This window comes from Oryzias melastigma, linkage group LG10 (assembly GCF_002922805.2).
Source record: "Oryzias melastigma strain HK-1 linkage group LG10, ASM292280v2, whole genome shotgun sequence".
In the NCBI taxonomy this organism is placed as follows: domain Eukaryota; kingdom Metazoa; phylum Chordata; class Actinopteri; order Beloniformes; family Adrianichthyidae; genus Oryzias; species Oryzias melastigma.
Window position 1 is genome coordinate 11,329,890 of NC_050521.1, and position 27,514 is coordinate 11,357,403.

General features: G+C 40.5%; 2 protein-coding genes across 3 annotated transcripts; one reads left to right on the forward strand and one right to left on the reverse strand.

The window, feature by feature from the left end:
• The first annotated feature begins 219 nt into the window (after nt 1-219).
• kcnk4a (potassium channel, subfamily K, member 4a) lies at nt 220-12,429 on the forward strand. Of its 2 annotated transcripts, none has more exons than XM_024282876.2 (8): nt 220-378; nt 1,991-2,206; nt 3,307-3,618; nt 7,269-7,386; nt 7,531-7,691; nt 8,008-8,194; nt 10,279-10,415; nt 10,488-12,429. In XM_024282876.2, exons 3-8 carry the CDS (start codon nt 3,430-3,432, stop codon nt 11,544-11,546), a joined length of 1,851 nt encoding a protein of 616 aa, XP_024138644.1. In that variant the 5' UTR covers nt 220-378; nt 1,991-2,206; nt 3,307-3,429; the 3' UTR covers nt 11,547-12,429. The 2 variants fall into 2 exon arrangements, with proteins under 2 accessions (XP_024138644.1, XP_024138645.1); XM_024282877.2 differs by having other exon boundaries at nt 7,531-7,592.
• A 6,017-nt stretch (nt 12,430-18,446) lies between these two features.
• tgfb5 (transforming growth factor, beta 5) lies at nt 18,447-26,923 on the reverse strand. The gene is made up of 7 exons (XM_024282854.2): nt 25,533-26,923; nt 24,572-24,735; nt 24,245-24,377; nt 24,049-24,159; nt 23,009-23,189; nt 22,442-22,595; nt 18,447-18,893 (listed from the first exon to the last, which is right to left on the reverse strand). The coding sequence occupies exons 1-7, from the start codon at nt 25,891-25,893 to the stop codon at nt 18,735-18,737; spliced, it is 1,263 nt and encodes a 420-aa protein (XP_024138622.1). The 5' UTR covers nt 25,894-26,923; the 3' UTR covers nt 18,447-18,734.
• Nucleotides 26,924-27,514: the final 591 nt, after the last annotated feature.

The window sequence follows — 27,514 nt, forward strand, 5'->3', positions numbered from 1 at the left end:
ACCTTCCTGAGAATAATAAGCTGGAAATGCGGTGGACACACAAACACACTCATCCAGCTCAGGAAACCTCGTACCCTCTGCACATCCTCTGCAGTGACGGTACGCCGCCGTACTCGCCGTACTATAATGAATTTCACATGTGCTTGGATGTCTCCACCTCATCTCTTTCTTCCTCTCCTCCTTCTCCTCCTCCTCCTCATATGATCTGCTCTCTTCTGCCGTAGTGATGCAGGGTCACGAGAATGGGGAAACACCTTCCAAGGAGAAAACACTCACTCGTACACAACACACACACACAGCCCCTTGCAGGATAGCTAGAGAACAGCTCATGCTGCTGCAGGAGGCCAACTTGGATAGAAACAATTACCCAAACTCAAGGTAAGACACGCTTGATATTTCTGAGGAAGAGTTTGGCTGAAAAGCAGACAAAAGTGCTCCATGTTGTGCTAAACAAAAATTTTGAAAGGAAGCTCAGTTTGCTTAGAAAAAAAAGTTCTGTTTTCTTGCACTATTGTGAATTTGGAGTCAAAAAATGTAAAAATTCTGCATTAGTTTTAAAATTAACATATCTGTTGGAGATCACTTTCAGGTTCTTTCCTATGAAAGAATCTTCTGTGCTACTTTTGAGGTTTCCAACAGCCCTATTGTTATTTTTCTTTTCTTAATTTTCTCTAGCAGAACATGAAACCAGGCGTACAGAATCACAACCTATGATCTGCCTCTGACGTCACTGTTTGCTGGCTGATATTTACTCTGGGGCATAATTGCATCTAAAGAAGTCCCCCCCTCTCATCTGTAAACTACAGGATACTTTGTGCTCTCCCACAGACGCTCCTATTCATGTCTGATGTTGTCGACAACATCTCCGTTTCTGCAGCTCTGACAGTCACGCTCAGGAACAGACCTCTTTTATTGTCAAAATTATAAGCAGCATAGTCGTTGAAACTTCATGTTTGGACCTTCAGCTGCATTTCATGAAGGTCCAAGACCTCACTGCTGCGTTTACATGTAAATGGCAGTGTAAACATTAGTCTCAACGAGGTTTTCAGTCTGTTTAAAAGAAGGATTTTTTGCAAAACCATGAAAGGGAACAAGAAAAAAGTCACAAGAATGACAAAAAAGATGCTCCCACAACATTTTCAGGCACAAATATTCCAAAATAAAGTCACTTGTGCTGTTTAAGGAAAAAAAAACTATACTTTATACTCGAACATGGCAAATCAAGCTTCCATATGCGGCTGTTTAACAGACTTTAGTTAAGGAAAAAGAAAAGAGAGTAGAAAACAGGTAAACAGTCATCATTGTCTAAACCACCACTGGCATATTTTTGTAAGATATTAAATGGTTGAGCGAGAGAAAGGATGCAGCTGACTGCTTCAGATTTAATCTGATGTTAAACTGCAGGGCAGGTGGGTCATAAATCACAAGCTGAAGTGTTTGGAAATAAGCGTGAAGTCGGTACAGAATGTAACGAGCTATTTTGGATCTAGATTTCTGACAGACAGACCAAAGTGATGTGCAGAAATGAAGATTCCCTTCTTTGGTTTTGAATCTAAAAGATGCAGATTCCTCTTTAATTTAATCTCTTTAAACTATTAAAACTAAAATTTGTCTTACTAATTACATTATGTTGAAGCCAGAAGAACGCCATGCAAACTACTTTGTATCTGGCAGTCCGTCAGTGCAGAGAGCAGCCTCTGTTATGGTGTTTGGGGTGTAAGTGACCCGGACTGGTTGACCCAGGAGAAGAAACTCCTGCTCCCAGTTTTGTTTGAGTCATTCCGAAAGATAAACAAGCTCCAGAGAAAATATGAGAAGCCCCTTATAAGAATACGCCATCTGTGAAGTTTTTGGCAGAGTCTAATCATCTGTGACGCCACAGTCAGGGCGGCCTGTTTAGTGTCACTTTTCCATGGTTTTTATTCCCTGCTGTCCAGACACTTAGCAAACGTCACAACAGAGTTATAAACTGAAAAATGTTTTATTTCAGCTGCTGCTAACCTGACTGTCTGGGTGGATCTTTGATCTTCTGGACCTTTGTGTGCAAAAGGGTTTGAGTGGCTTAAACAGGAGACAAATGGAGCCACTATTTTCCACCTTTGACCTCTGAGGAGACAGACGAGGGAACAGACTGAGAGAAAAAGTGAAGAGAAACAAGCTGCTGCTTGATGCATTCCATTCTAACATGGGATGAGCTCCAGACTCAGTAAGTTAAGAGCATGTTGGAACATGAAAACAAATTTATAAATATATTAAAAACTATGATTTATGTGTAAGACTTTGGATTGTTGGGATGTTATTTTAAACTATTTTTAAAAGAAATTGTCTTGCTGTAGATGCTCTTTCATTCATTTCATTTTCAAAATCTTTGTAAGTATACATTTTTAATGTACCAAATCTTGTTTTAATAATAATAATAATAATAAGCTTTATTTATAAAGCACTTAAAGTGCCCATACATACCTGAAGTGCTGTATAAAGTTAAAATAGGGGCCAAAATAAGGATGTTCCTTAAGTATGACAGAGGAAAAAAAAAGTTTTATTTTCAATAAAAATCATTGGTGAAAAAGAAACCTGAGCTGGTTTTTACCTCAATATGTGAAAATTATTTTATTTGTTTGTTTTTTTAATCAAATGTCCTTGCAATTTTCACATAAATATAGTATATCTTTATTTCATGAAGCTAAGAAATCTGTTTTCGATCACTGAAAATGCTGAAGGAAAAAACACCTTTATGAAATTAATTTTCATTTTCTTTGTATTTTAGGAGCTGGTTGTGTTACCTCAAACCAAGAAATTCAGATGTCCTTTTTCAAAATATGGATAGTATATAAAGATATTAGATGAAAAAAATAACATTACATAAAAGAAAATTTAGCCGCCTATTGATGCAACTATGCATCAAACCACTTTGGCTCCTAAATGATCTCAAGCTTCTTCGTGAAAGCAAAAATATGATTTATTTTTTTTAGGTGGAAATAAATCCAGTCATCAAGGGGTTAACTTTAAGGTAATTTTTGGGGTGTCAGTCTGATTTAATGCAAAAATAAGAATGGAAATCTGTCTATTTTCATGCTAAAACAACAAACATAATAAAACTATTACTCATAACCAAATCCTTTAGGAGGACATCTAAGATACTTTTTAAATCTCTTTATGCTTATACATTATGACCTGATCTTGTTTGACATGTTGACCTTTGTCTTTGCTTTGCTGTGAAAACTAGTTTTGAAAGTCTTCCAAAAACACTTGTCCTGCTGCTTGTTTGTACATTTCTGCTCTCACACATGTTGTACCTCTCCAAAGGAACTTCCTGTTTACGTCCAGCTGTTTCCTCTTGCATCCTGACCGAGACCCCGACTAGATCCTGGCCTCTGAGTGAGCTCGCACCCCGAACCCTGGAGGGGCAGGGGTGTCAACTAAGAGAAAATGCGATGCACCACCCTCACCACCCTGCTGACGGGGGTCATGTTGTATTTGGGGATGGGAGCTCTTGTCTTTGTCACCCTGGAGACTCCCAAGGAGAGCGTGGCATTTGAGGAACTGCTCAAAACCAAGAAAGACTTTCTGATCAATAACACCTGCGTCTCCGAGTTTGACTTCCACAGGCTTCTGAAGGTACACACTCCACAAACGTCTCGATTCTCACAGTCCTGCAGACTAAGGGATTTTTAGAGGGACATTCCTTATAACTGCATTACATAAGCCAGCTGTCTGCACAAGTTTACACTGTAGATGATTTTCTACACCAAACAGGCTGCAACCATGAATGAATATATCTAAGGAATTTTCTTCTGACTTTATGCAAATTATTCTAGTAATCCATCAACATGAAGAAATCTGCAGATACTTTAAAATGTTTACGACAAGCAAGTGCTGACGTACTCACTCTCTAATGGATTGTTCTTTAGTGGACCTTATTATCTACACGTTCTCTAGGATCTATGGTTCGGTTCACCTCAAATGCTGAGTCATGCTGACAACGGCACAAAGGAGACATTATATTCCCTCATTTTAGCCACACAGTAAAACATTTTGATGGAAAGAGTGGGTCAGTGAAACAATCTTAACTGAAGCAGAAAGAGGAAACACTGAGATTTAAAATATTTAAAAGAGTTTCCTGACAAGACAGTCAGCAGCACAGATTCATGGTATGGTATGTAAGGGTGTGTACTGGCAAGAGTCTGGTGATACAATATGTAACATGATATGTGCCTCACCATGTAATACTTAACAGAAGTTTGCATATTTTTTAAGAGTATGATTTAGAATTTAAACTCTACCTCAATAATAAAAACGACCAATTTGGGGTTCAGGGTCTTGCCCAAGGACGCTTTGACTAGGTGAATAACAAAAGTAAGACGCTGAATGACACCCATAACCAGCTATTTGAACAAATCCTCTTGTCAGCGTTTTAAATCAACACAAGTATCGACCAATTAAGTATCGCAACATATTACCCCATCATTTTCCCCCTACACCCCTAATATTTACCTTTGACACAGTAAGTCAAGCTGAATATAATTGATATTTCAGATACAGAGTACCTGTAAAGTCTAAAATAATAAAAGTACACAATATAAAGAGGCAAAAACTCAAAGACTGTGGCAATTTGGTGCTGATTCAGCTTCCCACTTCTCTGGATTTAAGAAGAAGTTAAAGACGCACTCTGATGAAAATCGTGCTTTTGGTGTCTTTAACATATTCTTGTGGCATTTTTCTCATGAGGGAGGACTTATTTAACCCTTTTCCTACCCTAGGCACATTTATATTTGTTTTTAAAGGATTTTTAAATCTTCACTGATGTCCTTGGCAGACATGAAATCCTGTCCACCTTTGTCATGGGAGGGATCAGACATCAATGTAAGGGTGGGGTCATATGGACCCCCATAAGAGAGTATGAGGGTTAAAGAAAATTAAGGTTAAAACTGCATTTCTGAGTTTTTCTTTATCCAAATTGTTGTGAATCAGAAAAGGGCAAAACATTATAGTTGGAAGAAGCTTGTAGTTGTGGTATAGAAGCTATAATCGGCAGGCCACAAGCTCTCCACTACACTCCATTCTGATGCATCTACTTCCAGACAAATAGATACAGTACAATGATAACTTCTGAACTACCATCTGGCTCAAAACTGTACAGCAGGATGCCTCCAATATTGCTCTCTATTTATGTGGCACTGCTAATGTTAGGTTGGCGCTGTGAGGGGCTGTAAGCTAGGAGTAGAGAGTTTAAACAGATGGATGTCGGGAAGTAGGGGCAGGTTTACTCTACACCAGTGGTCCCACTCAAGATTCAGAGTCAATTTTTGATAAACTACTGCCACTCTGTAAAAACGTCCCAAAAACAACACTGTTTTCTTTAATTTTGGCTAAAACTGCAAAATCAAAATGAAAAGTCCACTTGGAACACCTTTACAATTGATGAAAAGATGATTGGAGTGAGATTAAGTTTTCTCCTAATTGTTCTCCTTTCGTTTCATATCAAATGAAACACTCTTCTGTGTTTGGCATGCTGTCATCTGAGGCTTTCCTAGTCTTTTTGGAAATATTCAGCCAGTAAGCGAAAGGATCAGATGTTGGAGAGGGAGCTATCTCAATGATGAGTTGGCATGCTGATCGCTGAACAGTGTTGAGTCTGCAGTGCATTTAGAAGAAATCCAATGCGCCTCAGCTCCACAACTCACATGCATTCACAAGACACGCACATTTGAGGAATGAAGAGTGAGATCAAAGCAGGGACTACAGGCCCGTTTACAGTAGCTGCATTATGTCGACTGTATCCAGAACCTGTAGCCTCAGAGACTTCTCAAGTATCTGAACAGAAAAGTCTTTGGGGTCATTTATTAGTGAGTTCTCTGCTGACTAAAACCAGTAAGAACAAGCAAACAATGCACGTCTGTCTGAAGCTTGAGCTACTGCTCCTAGTCACTTTAAATATCTGAATTTAAATTCAATGTGTTATCTTGTTTTAGGATAGTTTTAATCGAACAAGAACACCTTATTTTCACAGTAGAGGATATAGCAGAGTTTTAATCTTTTACATTAACAGCTTTTTAAAGATGCAAATAACTTTTATACTTATCTAATCCATTCTTTTCTTTTTGCTTATTTTTTTTATCATGTATTAAATTATTCATGTCAACAGCTGTGAAGTTTATAGAAAATTAGAACAATTTCTTTTCTGTTTCTGCTGCCAAAATAGTCATCGTCTTTGTCTTTGAGCTGCTTCTTGTAGGGGTCACCACAGCAAAAAATGATGACAGATCAAAAAAGGTTGACTGAAACAAGAATAGTTATCTTGGAAATCTGATCTTTGGGGGATTGTTTTACATTTTTCAAAGCTGTAGAGTAATTCAGATTTGACTAAATTATCTAAATTTACTAACAAAGTTTAACAGAAATTTGACCACTGAGCTACCTTTTTCTTGCAAGACAGTTTTTAAGCCTTTTCCCTAAAAAGATGAACAGACTTCTTGTTAAAAGTTCCTGAAAAAAATTGTGAAGTCCTAACCAAGAAAGCAGATCAGCAAAAACTGTCAACATCAAAATAAGCCTGGATTTTATTAAACAATCTGATGATGTGTCAACAAGCTAACAATGCCATACATCCATCCATCCATCTTCTTGACCGCTTCTTCCCTTTCGGGGTCGCGGGGGTGCCGGAGCCTATCCCGGCTACTGAAGGGCGAAGGCGGGGTACACCCTGGACAGGTCGCCAGTCTGTCGCAGGGCCCCAATCACTCACACATCCACTCTCACAATCACACCTAGGGGCAATTTAGAGTCACCAATCAACCTATGAAGCATGTTTTTGGACGGTGGGAGGAAGCCGGAGTCCCCGGTGAAAACCCACGCATGCACGGGGAGAACATGCAAACTCCACACAGAAAGGTCCCAGCCGGGATTTGAACCGGGGCCTTCTCGCTGTGAGGCGAGAGCGCTAACCTCTTGCGCCACCGTGCAGCCCATAATGCCATACATTTGTGTGGAAAATATTTTACTTGCAGCATTTTGCACCAGCTTTTGTTTTCCCTCTCCAATCAGAAAGTTGCATTGTGGGAAGTCAGTTATTTTTAAGCAAAGCACACATCTGAAAAATACAATAAAAATCCAAATAAATAATAATAAATAATGACCACTTTTTTCAGATTTTATTTGTGAAACATGTTTATGAATCTACTATAATTACAAACTCACAGAATGAGTAAAAGGACTAGCAAAGGTACTTTGAGTTTGTGTGAACGTGGAATTACTTGTCACACCTGCAGGATGTGGTGTCAGCCATGGAGGCGGGTCTGGATGTTGGCAACCTTCCTTCCAACCTAAGCACACGCTGGGACATGGCCTCTGCTTTCTTCTTCTGTGGCACCATCATTACCACCATTGGTAAGTGCTCCGGGTCAACAGTGGGATTCCTTAATGGATGACGCCTAAAATTGTACTTGAGAAGCAGCATCGGCAAAATGACCTGCTTAGAGGTTAGTGGCTCTGCTTGGTGCTTTCATTTGTTTGCATTTATTCTGTTGGCAGGCTTCGGAAACCTATCACCGCGCACCTGGTTTGGACAGCTCTTCTGTGTCTGCTATGCCTTGGTGGGTATCCCCATGTTTGGCATACTGCTTGCTGGAGTGGGTGACCACATGGGCACGGTGCTGCGGAAGGCTGTGGCCAAAATTGAGACCCTCTTTTTGGTGAGAATGGTCTGTGCTGTGCAGAGAAAAAAAATTAACCAAATCTGACTAGTCTTGTTGGGAGTTATGCCTAAAAAAGTTTATAATAATAGTTCCTGTGACTTATAAAATGTTTTGAATACGATATAAAAACTTAGAATGAAAAGGTTGCAGGAATATCATCTGGAGATAAAATCAATAGACTACCGAATTCTATGATTTTAACAAACTGTTGAATTTTTACCCTCAGTATGTTTAATCTGCATGTACTACTATGAAATTCAAACTAACAAAAATGTTTGTTCTCCCTGTGACATCTGCTGTTTCCTCTTTGTAGAAAAGAGAAGTCAGGCCCACTACTGTGCGTGTGATCTCAGCAGTTCTCTCCATCCTGATTGGCTGTTTGATCTTCCTCGCCGTGCCTACAGTAGTGTTTCAGAGAGTGGAGAGATGGTCATTCCTGGAGTCCTTGTATTTTGTGGTCATCACTCTCACCACTGTTGGCTTTGGAGACTATGTACCTGGTACTCACACAAACACAGTACAACTACAAAATACAACAAATACTAGAATTAAGAGTAGCTTTGTCTGCTACCCTGTCTGTAATAACAATAATGATTTTGCTTTTCCAGACGCTCAAAGCGTTTACAATGTATGTCTGTTATTGATTCACTCATCATTCATGTTTGGTGATGGTAAGCTACTACTGTAGCCACAGCTGCCCTGGAGCAGTCTGACAGAGGCGTGGCGGCGAGTACGTGCCTACGGCCCCTCTGACCATCACCAGGAATTTCACACACCAGTGGAACCACACTGGAGGGAAGGAGGATGTTCACATTTTGTTTAAATTAATCTAAATTTTCACATTTCACATAACTTCCATTTAGTGCTGTTCTAATCAACAGATTTGTTTCAACAGCGAAAAAGCCTGAAGCGAAGTGTGGAGCTGAAAGTAACCGCATGGCGACTTTTTAAAAACGAATGGTTCCGTTTTACAGACTGAAATAACCCTTAGAAATAAGTCAAAATTTGTTACTTCATTGGTAGATTGTCTTTTACCCTAGAACACTTACGCTATAAAAAGTTGCACCATCACTTTTGCTGGGTAATTTTTACATGATATAATACACACAATTAAAAAAAATAGTAAATAAATAGAACAAAATATGACAACACATGATAAATTAGAGTAGTTTTTTTTTCATCTAAATACTTTAGCTCAGGTGAAAATCCCCTATCAATAGTGCTCTAGAGTTAAATAGGCAAAAAAAAAAAAAAAAAAGAATTTGTTTGGGCTTAGAAAAATTGTCCTGGCAAACATTCTTATAAGTTTATGCTCATAACAATGTTAAGATGCAAAAATTTTGACTTGAGTGTTCAGGATAAAAACCCATTATTGACCTACTGTTTCAGATTTGATCCACACTTTTTTAACATGGTGTAACTTTATTATAAAGAACACATTATGAACAAATGTTGCATTCTTTAAAAAATAACATAGGTATTTGAAAATAATAATAATAATAAATGAGTGAACCGCACCATAAAGCTTAGGAAATGAGCCAAACTATTTAAGAGTTGATTTGGAAGCAGCCATTTTGAAATGAGCAGAAAAGCCCTTCTACTGCCCCTAGTGGAATGATGATAAACAACAGGGCAGAAAACATGAAACAATTTAAATAAAATGGATTTTTAAGGAAAGTCTTTGTATCACGTTAATGAGATGGTAGTCTCAGAAATGTTTGTCAAGTAACAGGCTTCCTCGAGCTGAGTTTATTTGGCTGTTGACAACTTTCTTGATAAGATTCTTTTTCTCTTAAGACAGAAAAATTTGATAATTTTTTTTTCAAACAAGAGTATTTTTATATTCAATTTGTGCATCAGCAGAAACTTCCAGTAAAGAACCGGATATAAGCCACTAGATTTGTCCTGTTATTCTATTTTGATCCAAAAATACAAGTAAAGGGATGCGGTATTGTAATTAGCCTGCAGCCATCTCCACAACGACCAAACTGGGTGTAGTGTAATAAAAAGTTTGTTTCTTTTTTGCAATAAAAAAATAGAATAAAAAGGCAGGGTTGTGTGACATCATATCCTGCCAAGATGGAAACAAGCAAAGCTCTAAAAATATCTATTTGTGCTTAATTTTATATTTGTCTTTGAAAGTTCATACAAACAGAGGCTGTGGCCTTTTGATTGACAGGTGATTGTTGTGTCTCAGCTGCATAAAAGCACAGAGGGGCGTGTCTCAGCAGCTGTGGCTCCCCCACAGGGTGTGTGAACCTAAGAGAACAAACTTCACACACCCAGATTTAGTGATCTCATATCTGGTCACTATGGCAACGACAGAGGGTCAAGTAACCTCCATCCATCGTCATTTATCCGAACCAGTCAGTCTTGCATTAATTATGAACGGTACTTTTTGTAGATAAAATAACATTTATCAGATCACACAACTAAAGGATAACTGGACTTTATGCTTAAGCTTTCATGCAGCAAGAGATGGTTTGTTCCAGTTGGTGAAAAGATGTTTTAAATGAGAACCAGTGTTGATTTCTTTCCTCTGCTACAATTATTTGTGTTCTACATCCGGTCTCTCCGTCTTCAGGTGGAGCAAACGAGGGAGGAAAAATTTTCAAACCCCTGGTGTTGTTGTGGATAGTGTTTGGTCTGGCCTACTTTGCCTCCATCCTCACCATGATAGGCAACTGGCTGCGGGTTCTGTCCAAGAAGACTCGTGCAGAGGTGAGCAGTGAATCATCAGAAGCATGAGCCCAGACTGGAGATGCATTCTCACCTCGTCTCTTTCCTCCTCAGATGGAGGAGTTGAGGGCTCACGCCACCGACTGGACCCAGAACATGTCCATGGATTTTCGAATCCCAAATCCTCTGGAATTCAACGATCCTTTCCTCCTGCAGCGCAGACGTTGGAAGCGCAGTGAGCGTCGACGGATACGCCGAGGAGCCCAGGGCACTCTGGGACACTGGACTCGAGGAGGGTCTGAGAACGGACACCTGCCAAATCACTGGGCCGGTCTCTCAAGTTCCTTGAGTCGTCTGGAGGGCCGTTCATCACTAGAGAAAGCTGTGGTGGCAAAGTTCAGACCACGGCTGAGTGCTGACACTCATGTGATAGTCCGGTCAGCAGCGGGAGGTAGGGAGGATCCTGCAGTAAATGTGCAGGGACCGGGCAGGTCGTTTCCTCCAAGGCTTGGCCGCTCTTTATCTGTCCCGGTGGCCCGCTCCACCTCAGAGCTGGACTCCATAGGTGCAGCCATGCCTGACCCATTCCTCTCTGGATCTGGTTCTTCATATGATTCCAGGTCCGATGGCTCTTCCGTGTCGCTGTCGTTGTCCATATACTGTAACTTCCAGCCCGGTCATTCGACCACCAGGAACAGGGAGAAGGAGGAAGTTCCAGTTAAAACTTCACAGGAAAAGAATGAAGCAATCCCACCGGAGAGCTTTGAACCTGTAGCAAATGGTGTGCAGAGTAACATCAGCACCCCTTGTTTCTCCCATCTTTCCCTTCCTTTTCCATCTGAGCTGCCTCCGGGTCTCCCTCCCTCTCCAAGCGACTCCACGCCAGTCTGCCAGCCTCTCGATTTCTTTGGCGAGAACCTCGCCTACATAGACGAGTCTTCGGATGCTCTGAGCGACAAGGTAACGGAGCGTGAGGAGAAGAGAAGGCGGCCACGAAAACCCAAGAGGCGGAGCATGAGACGACAGTTCCCTCACAGGTCGACCTCCCCCCAAATAAGCAAGCCCAACAGCGACCTGCTGCCACCATCCAATCCACCGACACCACCCCCAGTCTTCTCTGTCTCCGACCTTCCTTCCTCAGGGATCCACACAGATTCAGCTCCTGCCCTCTGACAGTCAGAGCCAAGGACCAGTTGTGTCTAAACCAGGGATTTACAAATCCAGGCCTCGAGGGCCAGTGTCCTACATGTTTTTCAACCAATCTGTCATTGAAGCTCTTTATTGGCCAAACACACCTGATCCAGGTAATCAGCAGCCGATAGGGCAGGTTTCTGTTAAAAACAGCAGGAGGTCGGCCCTCGAGGCCTGGTTTTCTGCCACTGTTGTGGTCTTTCAGCAGACTGAGCACCAGCAGCAGAGCGGGAACACCTTGTGCAATTATCACCATCATGAATGTATGAACCATGTGCTTCACAGAAACAGCCTAGAATCTAGACTTTTAGGAGGGCAGAAGCTCAGATGGATTAACAGGATTTACTCACCAAGACCAAAACTATATCTGCTGGTTTAGATTTCCAGTTTTATTCCGTTCTTTAAAGTGGGACTTCACTTTTATCCAGGTTTCGCTCTTGTTTTACACAGACATCTTTGAGAGACGCTTGGGGACTCTAATAAAATGTGTAAAGCAAGAGAGCCACATAATTAAAAGGGATGACAGAGACCTGCTGTATTTTGCACAATTGTCCAAGGATGTTAGTTATACGCTGACTTAATCAGAGACTGCGCACGTTTTGAAAGAGGCCACCCAGTTAAAAAAAAAAGAAAAGAAAAGCAAAAACAAAACCCAGCGGATATCCTGCAGTGGGTGGAGAGCCAGAACCACAATAGAGAACATTTTCAAAACAATCCAGTGCCCACATATGATTTTTTTCCTTACATGTAATGATTGCACATTTGAGTAAACACTGAGGTCATGCAGTGTTTTAACTGTGCACTGACTTGCTCTCAATTTATCTCTAGTTTTTCCAGAACTGATTATTAAAAAATGTAAAACTGATCCCTGAGTTTTGAAAGTTTGTGTGTTGGCACATGGGAAGCCAGATTCACAACATTTTCTGGACTAAGGATTATTGCTGCCCCTAAATCAGATGAAAGTCACTTTAAAGAAAGCATGCAGGGGGTGTACCCCGCCCTCGCTCAATACCAGCCAGGTTAGGATAAAGTGGCTTTGGGAAATGAATGGATGGATGGTCTGGAAACAATATTTTTGGAGTTATTTTAACTTTTACTTCCAAGTCATCCCTTACAGGTCCAACTATTTTCTTCTGGCTTCATTTGCAGAATTACAGAAACACAATATGCCTGTAAGTGTCTCTGCCAGCTGTTTTCAAGAACCAGTGTCTGTGACAGCAGAATGCTCAATTCAACAATGACACTTAAGACTTAAAACTTCTAATTTTTGCAGAGCTTTAAAATTATTTCAAAGTTTTTGCAAAGAAAGAGGTTATTTAGTTATTTAAATTTAACTCAAAAATGTTCTGTTGTTGGACCATTATCCTGCAGAACCATATTTGCACATTCAGAAAAGATGCTTCTGATGCTGAAGTATCAAAATCCTAGACAAACAACAAAATAACAAGTAACTACAAGAAAAAAATACATATGCGGATCCAAAACAATGAAAATGTAAAGTCATAATCTGAGTCAGAAGTTTAAAATAAGCACACATTCACTAAATGCTCTAATAATTGCATACATTCAGTTTAAATATTTTTACATTTGTTATACTCACATTTTTGACAATGTTCTGACGATATTAACCTTTGTGCTCTTGATTCCTCCCATGACAAAAGTGAACAAAGGTGGACAGGATTTTATGTCTGCCATGGACACCAGTGAAGATAGAAAATCCTTTATATCTGTATAATCTTTTTTAGGCATTTATATTAAAACAAAAGCAAGCAAAATTGTGAAATTAATTATTAAACTTCATCCTGTAAGGAGAAGCCATTTAATTAAAAAATCATCTTTTTAATGAATTAAATGTTGTTAATAATCATTTTAGTTGTACAGAATGAAGTTACAGATGATCCTTTAAATTTTCAAATTTTTTAATCTTCTCTGTTACACTTTTTTATATCCAGCAATTTCCTCTCCCTGAGTCTTCAAAAGTAAAGTTTTAAAAATTTGATATTTACAGTTTGATAACCTCCAGTGATATATTGTGGGTTATTGTGCGTTCATACTGTAAGACATCAGTAAATCTGGATAGTTGAGGCAGAAAGAAGCTTCCTCATCTGTTAGTCATGTGGTGTTTCTCTCCTAAAGATTGTTGTTCTTCAGGAATTCAATAGAAATGACCCAAAATTAAACAGGCAGCCATTTAAAGTTGCTTCAAGACAAGAATATTATTTTACAATTCTCAGAAGGTGTTTTTCCATGAAGAATAAATGCACAAGAAAGTCATTTTTGAACATTTAGAAAAGAGAAACCATGCACATGATGCCCTCGTCTGGGTAAAGAAGGAACAACCAGGCTTCTGTGTTTCTCCTCCCCGCGGTTTAGACCCCACCCACCCTTCAGTTCAACAAGAATGACTGCTGAAAAGCATGGATCTAATAATTCTGAGCCCCACAAATCTGGTTCTGATTTTCCCACTTTTCTTTTCTGCTGGAACTGAGCAGCTTTTGGAATTCTGTGTTTATGGTATCCTCTTCCCCTGGGAGATTTTTATGTCTTTCAGTAAAACTGACAGGGATAAGTTGAACCTGAAGTTTGATCCAGATGTAAATCCCAATAGCTCTGACTTAAAAGCTCTTTTTTCCCTTTTGGTTTGTTTTCAGAGAGTGGAGAGAGCGTTAAGACGTCATGGGATAAAGCCAATGATCACAACATATTTTTCTGTATGAAGTCCAAACAAGCCGCATCTGTGTCCGTGTAGGTGTGTTCTCCATGCTTCATGGGTCTGGGCACACACGCCATAAGTCAAAGGCACAGGAAAAATAGACGCATGTGTGTGTGAGAAAAAGTGGGGGTCAACATCCACAGCCCTCCAAGGACAGAGGGACACAGTGTGAGACAGAGCAGCAGGGAGCTCTAACGTGGGATAAGTACAGGTTTGACATAGAAAGGGGTAGTTAAGTGGAAAAGACTAACAGATGCTGGGGCTAGTTTACTCACGGGGGAAGGAGTCTCACCACAGCTGAAGCACTGACACCCCCACGCTCACACAAAGTGAGAACGCAGCCTCACAAAACCTTAGGAAAACAAGTTTACTGCGTGAGTGCAAGACAGTTTCTATTTCTCTAAGCTATTTTGACCCAAGAGGCAGCTTGGATATGACCAGTCTCCTCGGTAAAGAGAAGTTAGATTTGGCTTCAGAACATCAATGCATCCACTATGATATCCGGTCTTCCATCCTGTCATTGAAGGGTTGCACTTCCACAACTCACAGCTGTCAAAAACTCAGACAGTCACTCATCCTTATGACTTTCATCTTCATGTCGTCTTTTGCACTGTAATGTCTCCAACTACATCAATTTTGGTCTGAATGCAGAGTAGATTGGGGAAGTTTGTGGATTAGCATCTTCCTTCCAAGCCATGTATTGGATAAGGTTCACTTCTTGCCAGGCCACATCAGGAAATATTCATTTTAGTTTTGTAATTAAGATGTTTTCACATCCTCCCCGATCTGAGTCAGTTTGTCTTCAAGGAGAGCCACTTTATGTACTATATGACTGCAGTTAGGATTCTCCTGAATCTCTTCAGATTTCTACAGAGCAAAAAGTGATCCTAAAAATAGGAAAATCTTGAGAAGAAAAAAAACAGAAAGTAGTAAAATGAAGTCCTCTGTCAAGAACGAGAAAGAGAACGAGAGAGTTCCACACACTGATTAAAAATGGAAAATAAACTAAAAAGCTGACTGGTAGATAGAATTACTTCAAACTGTTTGCTATTCAACCCAATAAACCATAATAACCCAATGGTTTGTGTCTTTTTTAATGTACCCAATTGTAGTTCATTGTGATTACAGTGATAAAAAACTTGTGTATTAATAGGAAATTACTCATTTTAGAACACAATGTGAACAAGATGAGAATACAATCTTTGTCCATCTTAATAAATCCTAATAAAATATAAAACTTGTACTTATTCTTTGAATGTAAATCGTAATATTTATCTCCAAAATAATATAAAAAAATGCCTGTGCAGCTTGTCAACATGTATTGAACTTTAAAGTAACATCCTTAAAATTAAACCAAAACTTACAGTGCAATCAGAGTATTTCTGAGTTCTGAATCTAGTTTTTCTGTTCTCAAGAGTAAAGAGCAAAATGATTTTTAGTCATTTAATAATAATTTCCTTTTTTAGATCCTTGCTCTTAGGATCTCTCCACTGTGCTGAGTTTGAGAACAGCGTGGAAAATGAAATTTTAAAAAAGTTTTTTTTTTTTTTTAAATCTTTGCAAATTGTTTGCACTGCAGTCTAGCAGTAAACCATGGCATCAGTCAATTTGTATTTTTGATAAAAGCACTTTTAGCAGATGATCTGCCTTTGTTTTAGTCTTCCTTTCAAATGAATTACCTTAGTCTATCATGAGAGGAGCAAAAGTCTTATTTCTTTGAAGGGGTGCATCAAGGCTCCTTACTAGAGGTCATTCTTTTTTATACATCCACCACTTTTTTGGGCTCAGTTTTTTTACGTACCTGACTTTTTAAACTTAATCATTCTGAGCTAAACCTCAATTCCTCAACTAATCAAGACAAACTGACAGTGAATATCAGGACAGAAACTCCAAGTTGTAACCCTGGCTATAGCAACGATGGAATGACCTTTAATGGTGGTGTGGGGCAGCACCTGCCTGGTTGGAAAACCAGAACTTATCATTATCGGAAACAGTCTTAACCACTCTGGATGATTTCTGACCAAAGCTTGTTTTTCTATCTCTCCTCCAACTTTTTTTGTGTTTTAATTTAGTCTGTTTGTCTCACATTTTTACAATGAAAATGTTATGAATTATTTGTCTCAGTTTGCCTCTCAGTTTTAAGCTCAGCCCATCGTCATCTCTGTGGTCCAAACCCCAAACCTCCTAAACTCAAGAAAAATACAAAAGTTCAATAAAACCACAGATTTCAATTTACCTCATGGCAGAAATTACTCAGAATTAGTTTCATTTGTGGATCATTGATTACTAGATGCCCTCTGAAAAGTACCTGTGTGTTGGAAGTGATCATATTTTTGTTAGAGAACTTAATTGGTGGATATTGCAATCAGCAGTGGGATTTTGCTTCCATTCTCTCCAGTTGATGTGTCCATTACTCATTCTTTAAGCCAGATTTGTCTGTTTGGACTAATGTCTTTGCCATTGTAAACACAATGCTGACCAGACTTCAACAAATGAAAGCTATGGGAGCTCTCCAATTCCCACACTCTTCTCTCAGCGACCTCTCCCTTCTACTTTCCATAATCTGAAGGCTTCCTTAACGATGCAGATCTGTCAGTGTAGCATACCACTTACCGTTATCGTTTTTTTATTAATCATATAATCACTGCTATTCTAAATGCTATTTTTTGTCTTGCACCACCACCACAATTTGCAACTTTCTAGGCAATTCATCAAGATTAGTAAGATTGCACAGCATATTTGAAATATCCAGTCTTTTACTTTTAATCAAATTATTTTTTTCCATCTTGCTTTAAACACTATACTTTATAAATGATCTGTGTGGGCCTTCAGATCATTGTTGGGGCATGATGGGGCACCTTACGTTAAAAAGTGTGTGTAAAAAGTACAATTTAATAAAAGCTACTTGACTGATAGAAAAAATGTACGCACAACATGTGTTTCTGAAACAAAGATGAATAGACTGATTGATAAATCTCACAGCCTTATTCAAAGCAGCTGTTGCATAAAGTGTCAACCCCAACAGTGTCTAATTTTACAGCTGGTCAGTTCAAAATCATCGTATCTCCTGCTGTCACGGTACAATTTCAGTAAGTGCCTGCAAATCAGTGATTTGCATCTGCTGTAAATCTGTGGTGACAGCATCGTCAGGGCTGGAGTACATCCTCTGTGCACGTGTGCAGAGGCACAAACTTCTGCAAAAAAAAAAAAAAAGAAAATCACAGAGATAACATCCTCTGCAGATGTGCTTCAGGCAAAATCACCAGAAAGCTAAAAGGATTTTTCTATGTCATGCATGACCTTGGGAGCCCCCCCCCCTCTACACATACACATACTTATGCACAAAACACACATCCAGTCACTCTCTGTCTCCCTCTCACACACAAACCACTGGCATACCAGAGAGCCTATATTTAAAATGAACCCCGGGGATGTTTTTTATTTCCAAAGTAAAGACATTCTATCAAAAGTGGTCAATGTGGAGAGTTGGGTGTAGAGTGACTGACATAATCAGGGAGGCTGATCTAAACATAGGTATGACAAGATATAATTACAGCACAGGATGAGCAATGAGTCAACAGCTTTTTTACAATAAGAAAATGAAAGCAGAAAGAGAGAATGAAGGTGTGATTATGAAATGTTTGAGCCAGACCCAAATAGATACAAATTTGCCAAGGTTGCAAAACACCACCTTCCAAACGTGCTGCCATTCCAAATTCAGCCCTATCATCCCACGTCTCATTTTCAAAGCCTCTCTTTTTCCCTCTCTCCTCCTACCACAAATCCCAGAACTTCGAGTAACAGAGGGAGAGACAGAGGAGAAGAAGGGGAGCGTTTAAATCTGGCGTTCCGTGAGTGGTTGGGTCGGTGTCTGGAAACCTTTCGCATCCTGTTTACGCCGGGCAGATTTCAGCCCAAAACCGCAAAGAGCTGGCAGGGCCTCTTCCTGGACACAGCTTCTTTCTCTTTTCTGTCTGTTCCCGGCCTCCTTTGCCTTTGAATCTTTGAGTCTGTGAGTCTTCTCACACTGCTTTTATGCAATCAACACCTTGAAGACCAAAAGCAAACAAGTCGACGTCTGGCTCCGTCCGCTGCAGGGCTGCTGGGATCGAGACGAAGTCAGAAGCTTCCAGCAGGCAGACCAAACCAAGCCCAAATGCACAACACACTTTTAGATTTTAATACTCGAGCACAGGTTTAATAGATTTATGTTTTCATACAGTGTCCTATATCAGATGGAAAATTCCAGGGAGGGAAAAAAATGATGGGAAAAGCTTTCATGACTGTAAAGAAAAAAAAGGCCAAGTCCTTGTTTGGGATTCAGATAAAGTAAAAAAATAATTTTTCAAAAGTCTGCCAGAGTTTATCAAAGAGCCAAGCTTATTCATCAACGGATCTGTCCAAGAGGAGTCGTTTTCAGTTCTGGTTCCGTACCATTCCTCTCCTCTTTGGGCCCCTTAGCGGCACTTACAGGATTTCACAACCATATTGGAGAGCTGCTCAACACGTGGTGTGCGCCCTATGAAGTACATGATGGTGAGGGGCTCCAGCTCCTGGGGAACACAGCAGGGCGAGGCGGAGGCCTCAGGGTTCAGCTTGTTGTACAGGGGCAGGATCTGACCAGGAAACAGAGATGGAGATATTTTTAATTCCCTGAAAATATGATTTTTAACCAGTTTCTTACTGTGAATGATGAGAGCAAGCATAAAAACGTTTTTTGGCCAAGCCTGTGCATTTTTGGTTATTCCACAAGAGAGTTGTGATGTGTTTTTCTAACATTGCCAGGCAACTAAATCACAGTGTGACATTGTGGGGAAACAGGCTTATTTATGGTTATATAAGAAGATGGATTCAGTTCTCACATCTGTACACTAAAACTGAAACTAAAGCCAAAAAGCTGGCTGAGATCGGGTGATGGAAAGTTTGGGGACTTTTTAGAAATCTTTGTTTTTCTCATCAGTTTGCTCAGAATTCTCCACAGTGACGAAGCAAAAACGGCTTCTGAGATGCTCTCTGAATTAAGGAGGGGAAAAAAAGATGAATTATTTTAGCATTCGTGTTGATTTAAGCACCTTTGGCAGAAATGAATAAGTCAAATCATATTGAGAAGGATTCTACAAGCTTGGCTCATCTTTCCCTTTGGAGGTTTCTCACATTTTTAACAGGAGAAACGTTCAAGCTCCGCCAAACAGCCTGGAGAATGTTAGTTCACAGGCATTCTCAGATTTCGCTTAAGAGTCTGGCTCATTTAAGCAAGATAAAATAGTGAGCATTCCTAATTATGGAAAATAATTTACTCAGACAATCTTGGTTTCCAGTCAAAGTGAGCACTGAAATACATCAAAAATGCTCTAAAGTGTATTTAAAAGACTGACTTAATAATAAATGTCAGGTATAAGAAGTCTTTTGTTTCTACTAAAATAAACAAAACACTCAAAATTGTGTGAAATAGTACTATACCAATGACAAACAGCTTGTGGAAAAAGAAAAAAGGATGTAAAATATCAAAAGCAGGTGGAAACGGTCCAGTCAAATCTACCAGCTTTATCACTCAATCCTCAAATTCTCTCATGTATTGAATTTGCATAAAGGTCAAGCTTCAGAATGAGTTTCAAGTTGGTCATACACAAATAGACCATAGTCTCCTTTACCTTGCCATGGACAGAATAATTTGAGCTATTACTGAAATGTGACTTTATTTCTTTGAGCAAATCCTGCAAAGTTCAAACAGATAACATTTACCTTTTTCCCCGACTTCTGATCAAACAAAACTTTATTGGGATTTTGAGGAAAAAGCACATTTTCACCTTAAAAAAAATCAATATCCTCAGAATTTGTTTAATTACATCAGGATTAAAAAGGAACTTAATTTATTTTTGCAAACTACAATGTCTCACTTGTAAAAACTCCTGATGTTTGAATAAAAGTCTTGAAAGGTGAAAGAGGTTTTGTAACGGCTGTAAAATCTCCATACCAGGCCTTCAGTTGAGATAAACACACTGTGTTGCTAAAACCTATATGTTCTGTAAAAAGGCTTCTGTGAGGTGGCAGCCCACTTATGACACTGGGGTTAACCATTCTTAGCTAACTGTGGTATTTAGTCACCACAAACAATGCACTTCAAGCTCATTTAGGGTAGAAACATCGCCCGCACTTCAAACTGTCTGTGCATTACAGTCAAGCTGAGATTTGACTGCAGTTTGGCTCAAACGGAGGCGTTTCACCAGAGAGACTGAGAAGCTTTTGGGATTTTTCTGACAATCACAGATGCTTCTGTTTATATAGTTTGGCTGCACCTCCACTCCAAGAAGCCTGTCACTGTTTCCACAGAAATTATTCAGCTCAAAGGGTCATGAATCTTTAGACTGAGGGAAAGTGCAATTTAAAAAAAAACGAATCTGATTTCTCTCTCCTTGGTTTAACAGAAAAATGTGGCCTGGAAGCCCATTTCCAAAATAACTGAGAAGCTGTGAAGTGTAGAAATAGCATTCAGCTATTTGCTTTTTAGGTTATGCATTATTAATAAATAACATCACAAAGAAAACATGTTAGGAGAAAAGTCTATTTAACTCAATGGCATTGCAACTTCATAAAAGAAAACTGCTAAAGAAAAGGACTGTAATTTAAAAAAGAAAAGGTTTTTGAGTAATTTCAGTAGTTTGGCTGCACACATTCTATCCTTTCATCCATGCATTTTCTACTCCAGACAGAAGGAAGGAGTGGGCGTTTACTCAGAACAGAGGACAAATTTGGATTGAAAAATGCCAGAAATGCATTTTAGCACCTTAACTGCACAGACTTGTTATTGCAGAAGTGTAATCTGGTTGGGTATTGTCTTGCTTTAAAAACCCTGAAAAACGTTTCCCTAAAAAAAACAACAGCAAAGAATATTTAGTACTTTTATTGCCACACTTTAAGTCCATAAGCCATCACACAAGTGAGGAATTTAGTTTTTATAGCCAGTCATGTTCCTAATCTCGGTTAACCTAAGAACTACTCAATATTCTTTTTTCTTCTTTTATGGAAATAAACACACCACTTAGTTGTTGTTTTCCAGCAGCAATCAACCCAACATTCTTAATGTGCATATTTTTAGACTGTCCTGATGTTAAGTTCCACGAGGGTCCATTTGGCATCCATCTATCATTATTCCTTGGTCCTGTGCAGGGTCACAAAGGTTGCTGGAGCCTATCCCAGCTACCTAAGTGTAAATAAAGGTGGAGGAGAGCCTGGATAGGTCCACTGCAGGGCCCAATTTAGGTTCTTTGCTGTTTATATCGACAGATTTCCATCAGTATGTCTCAGTGTTTCCCTCCAACTCTATGTGGACGATAATGTGATTTATTGCCATGACAACAGGAAGCTCACATGCTGCACAGACTCTCCCTGATTCACAAATGGTTAAAACTCTTCTGGTAAATATATCTAAAGAGTGACAAAAGTCTTCTGTGAGTAAAAGAACGTTTTAGTGTAGATCCTGATGTTTTATGTAACTATGTACAGGTTTTTTCTTGGTACAGAGTTTCACACATACTGTACTTCTGGGTCGTGGTCCACAGCTGAGGCTAAATGAATAAAACCTCATCCATTAGAAGAACAGTGAGACCAAAATCTGAAATACTCACCACATGGCACTTAAGGTTTCAATCAAAAGTTTGTGTCGTTTTCTTAAGACACATTTTTTGTTGAGCGGCAGTAGTTTTTCAGAAATTTGTATCTGAGTTGTGGGCGAGACCGTTGGTGTGGAAGTAATCCTCTGCCGATATCCCATCCTCCCTTTGTATACACTCTCTCCTGCTAACTTACAGCCCCTCAAAACCAAACAATAATGGTGCAACAAAAATGGCAAGAATTTTGGAACCATCCAGCCCAACAGTTTTGATCCAGATTCCAGCTCAGGCGCGAAAAACAAAGACATTGAAATATCATGTTTGTCTGCAAGTGGATGCATCAGAATGGAGGGGAGGAGGGAGACTTTGGTCCGCCCATTTTAGTCTGCTTCTGGTCCATCCAGAGTTGAATAAAGAAGTAGCCGGAATCACAGTTTTAATCTTAAATCATTTTATATCACTCCCACCTGTCACCCACTATTCTGTCTCTGTATATTCCACACTTCTAATCTGGTGGACTATAGATTTTAGCAGCAGATGAGCTGGAAACTCACCATGTTGTAGTGGTTGTTGGTGCTCCAGAGGTATGGACAGCTGCCGGCACAGAAGTTGGCTTTGTAACCTTTTGGCTCATGGATCCACTTCCAGTTGAGGTCACGCCTGAAGTCGATATAAAGCGAGCGCAGGCAGCAGCCCTGATCCGAACCACTAAGTCGCACAAACACACAGAGACACGCAAAATGCAATTCAGCTGCTGTTCTGCTCTGCAGAGCTACAGCCCGAGTTGGGTCATGGGAAAATTACAACAGGTCGCCTCTGAGGAACCAGGGATCACAACATAATGACTGTGCAAGGCTGCCAGAGTTTTCCCCTGCAGTGCGAGGTAGTCTAAATAAAAACACTGCACGCCTGTTACCCTGCAATCTAAACACCGGATCAGGATTGTTAGTTTGCCCAAACAATAGTCTGCAAAGTGGGTCACGAGGGGGGAAAAAAAGTGAAATCAAGCAACAAACATTTTGACAAGACTGTAAACTTACAAAAGGACAAATCCTGGGGGAGTGTCAGTGCTGTCAGCAAGTCAGACAAAACCGCACGTGAGTGGCTGCTTGGCGGCTTACCGGGAGCAGGTCGTGGAGTCTGGGGCGGCTGCCCTCTTCTTGCGGCTCTTCCTAGCCGGGTTGTCCACTCTGTCACTGGGAAGCAGGGTGAGGATGAGATGTGGCGTCTTGGTACTATAATCCGCCTGGCCTTTGACCTGACCAGGTCTTCTCATCTGACGAAGGCGCTCATCATCGACACCTGCAGAGAGCAGTGTGGCAGTCAGTGCAGCAGACGACACTCGTTCTCTATTCTCTTTAGGAGTTAAAGAGCAGAAACTCTTTCTCTCTGTGGCTACATGAGGTTTTAGGAAAATGCTGGATTTCCAGTATCACTCTGTTACAGCTACCCTCACTCTCTCCAGTCTGTCTGAAGAGCCTGTCAGATAAATTTACTTTGAACGTCTCAGATTTTGATAAACCTAAAGTGGAGAAAAAGCACAATAAGATCCAGATGATCTTGAGACCATTACTGACAGTTTGTTAAATATTTTTTTCTTCCTCTGAACCACAGGAGCGCAGGAGCTGAGCACAAGCCTGCACTTGTCTTACATCAGTATCACAAATTGCTTTACTTTTTAAACCAAGGGTGAAGAAAAAGAAAAAAATCCAGACTTGGCTGAGCTGTGTGTAAATCCTGAGAGCGCCATAATTTGAGGGCCTACATGAGGCAACACAGACAGTCTGGTATTCAACAGTATCTCAGTGTGTGGAAAAACAGTTTCTCTTTTATTCATGTACGATGGTTTGAATCATGTATCGCTTTGGAGGCGCCTCACAGAAGACTCCCTTCTTTAAGTTGTGACCTGCAGTTCTCACCTCCACATTACCACAACTATAAAACAGAAGCCAAGTTTAACTTTCCTTCTGCAGCTCAGTAAATGTCTGGCACTCTGGTTCTCAGGTTTATGTGCATCCTGTGGTGACTTTAAAGGCTAATTTTCACATATAGCTATAACTAAACTAATCTTGCGTGCTAAACAGCTAATCATCGAACACAAAGCGGCTACTGAGCATCCCTCTAAATAAATTAAAACATTGTAACTGCAGTGGGAACTGACCAGCGAACAAAGCCTCTAGCTCCTCACTCTTGTTGGGAACTATATTGTTGGTGGATGGGACGAAGGTGCAGCAGGGACAGTGGACGCCCAGCTTGAGTCCGAGGTTATTCTCTGAGGTGGGAGTCAGCAGAAAAAGAGGATGAAATATACAAACACTGCTGTGTGGCTCAGAGCTATAGCTGCTGATTAGGCTGACCTGGATCTGACACCCAATCTTTAACAGTTTCTGTGACGTCCATGGACATCCAGCTCCCCTTGGCCCTCGGCTGAACTGTGCGGGAGTCGATGTAGCGCTGAGTGGAGGTGCTGTCTTCCTCAGGTCGCAGTAACTAATGCAAAAAATACACAGTAAACAGAAAAAGAAAATAAGAAAACAGTTTTTTTTTCACAAATCGATGCACAAGCACCTTCTTGCAAATCTTATTAAAAAAAATAATCTCAGTCTCAAATAAAAAACATTCACTTTGAAAGATCTGCTGCCTTCCAATGTAAACGGAAACATCTGTGAACTGTCAGCAGTTACCTGATAGATCTCCACTCTCTGCTCTGAGGCCCGGGACTGCGGGTTGGGAGCTCTAAAGATCCTGAACTCAGCCTTTACCAGGGTGCTGTTTGTAAGGTCGACCCCGCTGACGTCGAAGGAGACAACTCTGTAAAAGTGGTTGGGCGCTTCTGGTTGCACAGTATCTGGATGATAAGAAAGAAAGCAAGGCGTAAAAGGATGAGTAACACCGCAGTGACGTCTTGTGCACCTTCAGACTGCTGGACTGATGCATTGTCTCAGACGTAATTACTGCTGAGGAGTGTCTTCACACCAAATTATAGAGTATGACACAGTAACTCAAAGCGGCGGGTCTACTGTTTAATGAACAGCTGATGGATTTGTTTTACTGCAGGAAAATAAGGTTTGCACAATTATGTAATTATGGAGTGTGACAAATCTTAATTATCTAAAGGTGATAAAGTAACTCAGAAGTGACCCTCTTTCAATCAGAGAAGATTTGTATCTTTGGTGAATGCTGTGAAGGATGAAATGTACTATGAAACTTTCCCTTCTTTTCTGACACCTCTAAGATTAATTTGGAAACATCTGAGTCTATTAATAATAAAATATTAACTGTTATTAGTGTAGAGCTATATGCTGATTGAGCTACACGTACAATACTTCTAAATAAAAGCGTGAAAATTCAACTATGTTTTAATTTTAGGTTTTTGGCATTTTATTAGTTTTAATTGATTTAATATTTACAAAGTTGAATAATAACTGGAACATTTTAATAGACTGAACAAAAGAGGTGTGCACATAATCTATTGGAAATGATCAGTTTATGTTTCTATACATGTTTCTAAATGACATGAATGCAGATGTTTCCACACTTTTACGCACAGATCCGGGTGTGTGGATGATCTCTAACTTTGATGGAAACCCTTTTAGCATCTTTTTGTCCAGTTTCTGAGACACAGAGGCACCTGTCTGTACTCACTGGAGTCTGTACGGAGGGGCAGCATGTCAATCCTCTGCACCTCTTTGGCGTAATAGTCCTCCTCGCTGCTCTCGCGCTCGCACGCGGACTCCGCTTGCCGCGCGCGCTCTTTCAGCAGCTCCCGCGTGCTGTTGTAGAGCAGCATGACCTCGGGGGGCACGGCACCCGGCTGGGGCTCGTCGTCGTCGTCGGGTGGGCTGCGGATGCGAAGTTTGCTGAGGATCTGCCCACGGACCGCTTCGATGCGCCGCGACTTTTGCGCGTCCAGGTTGATGGACTGACACGTGTTGAACCCGTCCACCAGCAGAACCCCGGAGAACCGGAGCAGCAGCAGGAGCAGCGCCAGGCATGGGAGCCACATTGTCTGTCTGGTGAGGATGAGGATGAGGAGGAACCAACCGAAAAAGTGGAGCTGAAGCTGCGTCAAGGCAAGAAAAGGGCGCGCGTAAAGAGATTTAAAGCCACAACAGGTGGAGCGTCCAGTTCCAAGTTATTAATTTTTAATTGCTTCTAACATTTTTATCCACACTCCCGCATTATCAACTCAAATAAAATGCTTAACCAAGAAACGTTGCAGGATACTGCATCATGAAGTCCACAGTCCACCCCAAAACCTTCTGATGGAAACTCTCCTGTTAGACCCAGTCTGGTCTGATTAAAGCTGTAAATTATGAAACGACAGTCTGGACGAAAAAAAAAGTTGATTTTTATCCGTCTTTCATAATTGAGATGCTCTGGAGGAAAACGGTCATCGGATGAGCTCAGCCCATGTCGCAGATCCTCCAGACAAAGACCTGAGCGGCGAACCTCACGTGAAGCAGCTCCACTCCAGCGCCTCTACCTCCTGACGGCTCCGCGTAAAGCGCAGCAAAAAACGGGCCCATATCCACGTCCAAAGGGAAAAATATACTCAAAAAAAGACCTTCAAGTTCCTCCCATCCCCTGTTAGAGGTAAACAGAAGGCTGCCTGCGTTGAAATGTGGATGACAATATGTGATTGACCCTTCACTGCAGAAGCATCAAGAAAATAATTAAGAAAAAAATAAAAAAGATGCACAAAAAGCTAAAAGTTAATGTAAAGAAATTTGAATCGGAGGACTTTTAAATAAATGAGCTCAGGGTTGTGAGCTCATCAGACATGGATGTGACTCCATGATTCTCCAGCTCCTTAGTGAAAAACCAGGAAGGATCCTCTGAAGGAATGAGGGAGGGAGGAGGAGGAGGAGGAGGAAGAGGTGCTGGGGCGGTATGCCACCAGTGTGAAGGCAGAGCTGTGATTATGTGGGCAAAAACCATCCTGCTCTCTCCAGGAGAGGCGTGCACACACGCAGCATCACATGCAGCCATTACCCCCAACAGAAAATATGCACTTCCCTCTGCAGGTAACCATCTCCAAAACTTTTCTTTTTTTTAAACTTACATCATCTTATCAAAAAATAGTTAAACACGACATACTAAGTGACCAGATGCATACAAATACTTCTGTAAAGCAGCGTTTTATTCCACCTCTTATGCTTAGATCAAAAGAAAATGTGGGAAAGACTTTTATTTTGAAATGAGTTTTATAACTTTTCTGACGTAACAAATTTCAACATTTTTCTTAGGAAAAAAAACCATTTCAGATCAGATGATGGCAGCCAAAATTCTCAAAATAATCATCAGCAGTGATCTCACTTAAAGGCATTTTTTTATTTTATTAAAGCACTTGAAAACCAGCCAAACTCAATTCATCTTTCACTTTTTATTCTTTTTGTTGTTCTTCTTTGGTCTCACTGTTAATTACAGCTTTGCATACGGGAGGACTATTAATCTACCAGGGGTGGCTTTTATTGCTGCTCTGCTGCCATGCCATTATGCCGTTATTATAGCTGCGGGTGCAGGCCTGTAATTGCTCTAAGTAGAAGGAAAAGGTAGGAAATGCTCAAGCTGCCTCCAGGCTTCTGGTCAGACCCCCCGCCCCCCTTTCATCACTGGTTCTGGCA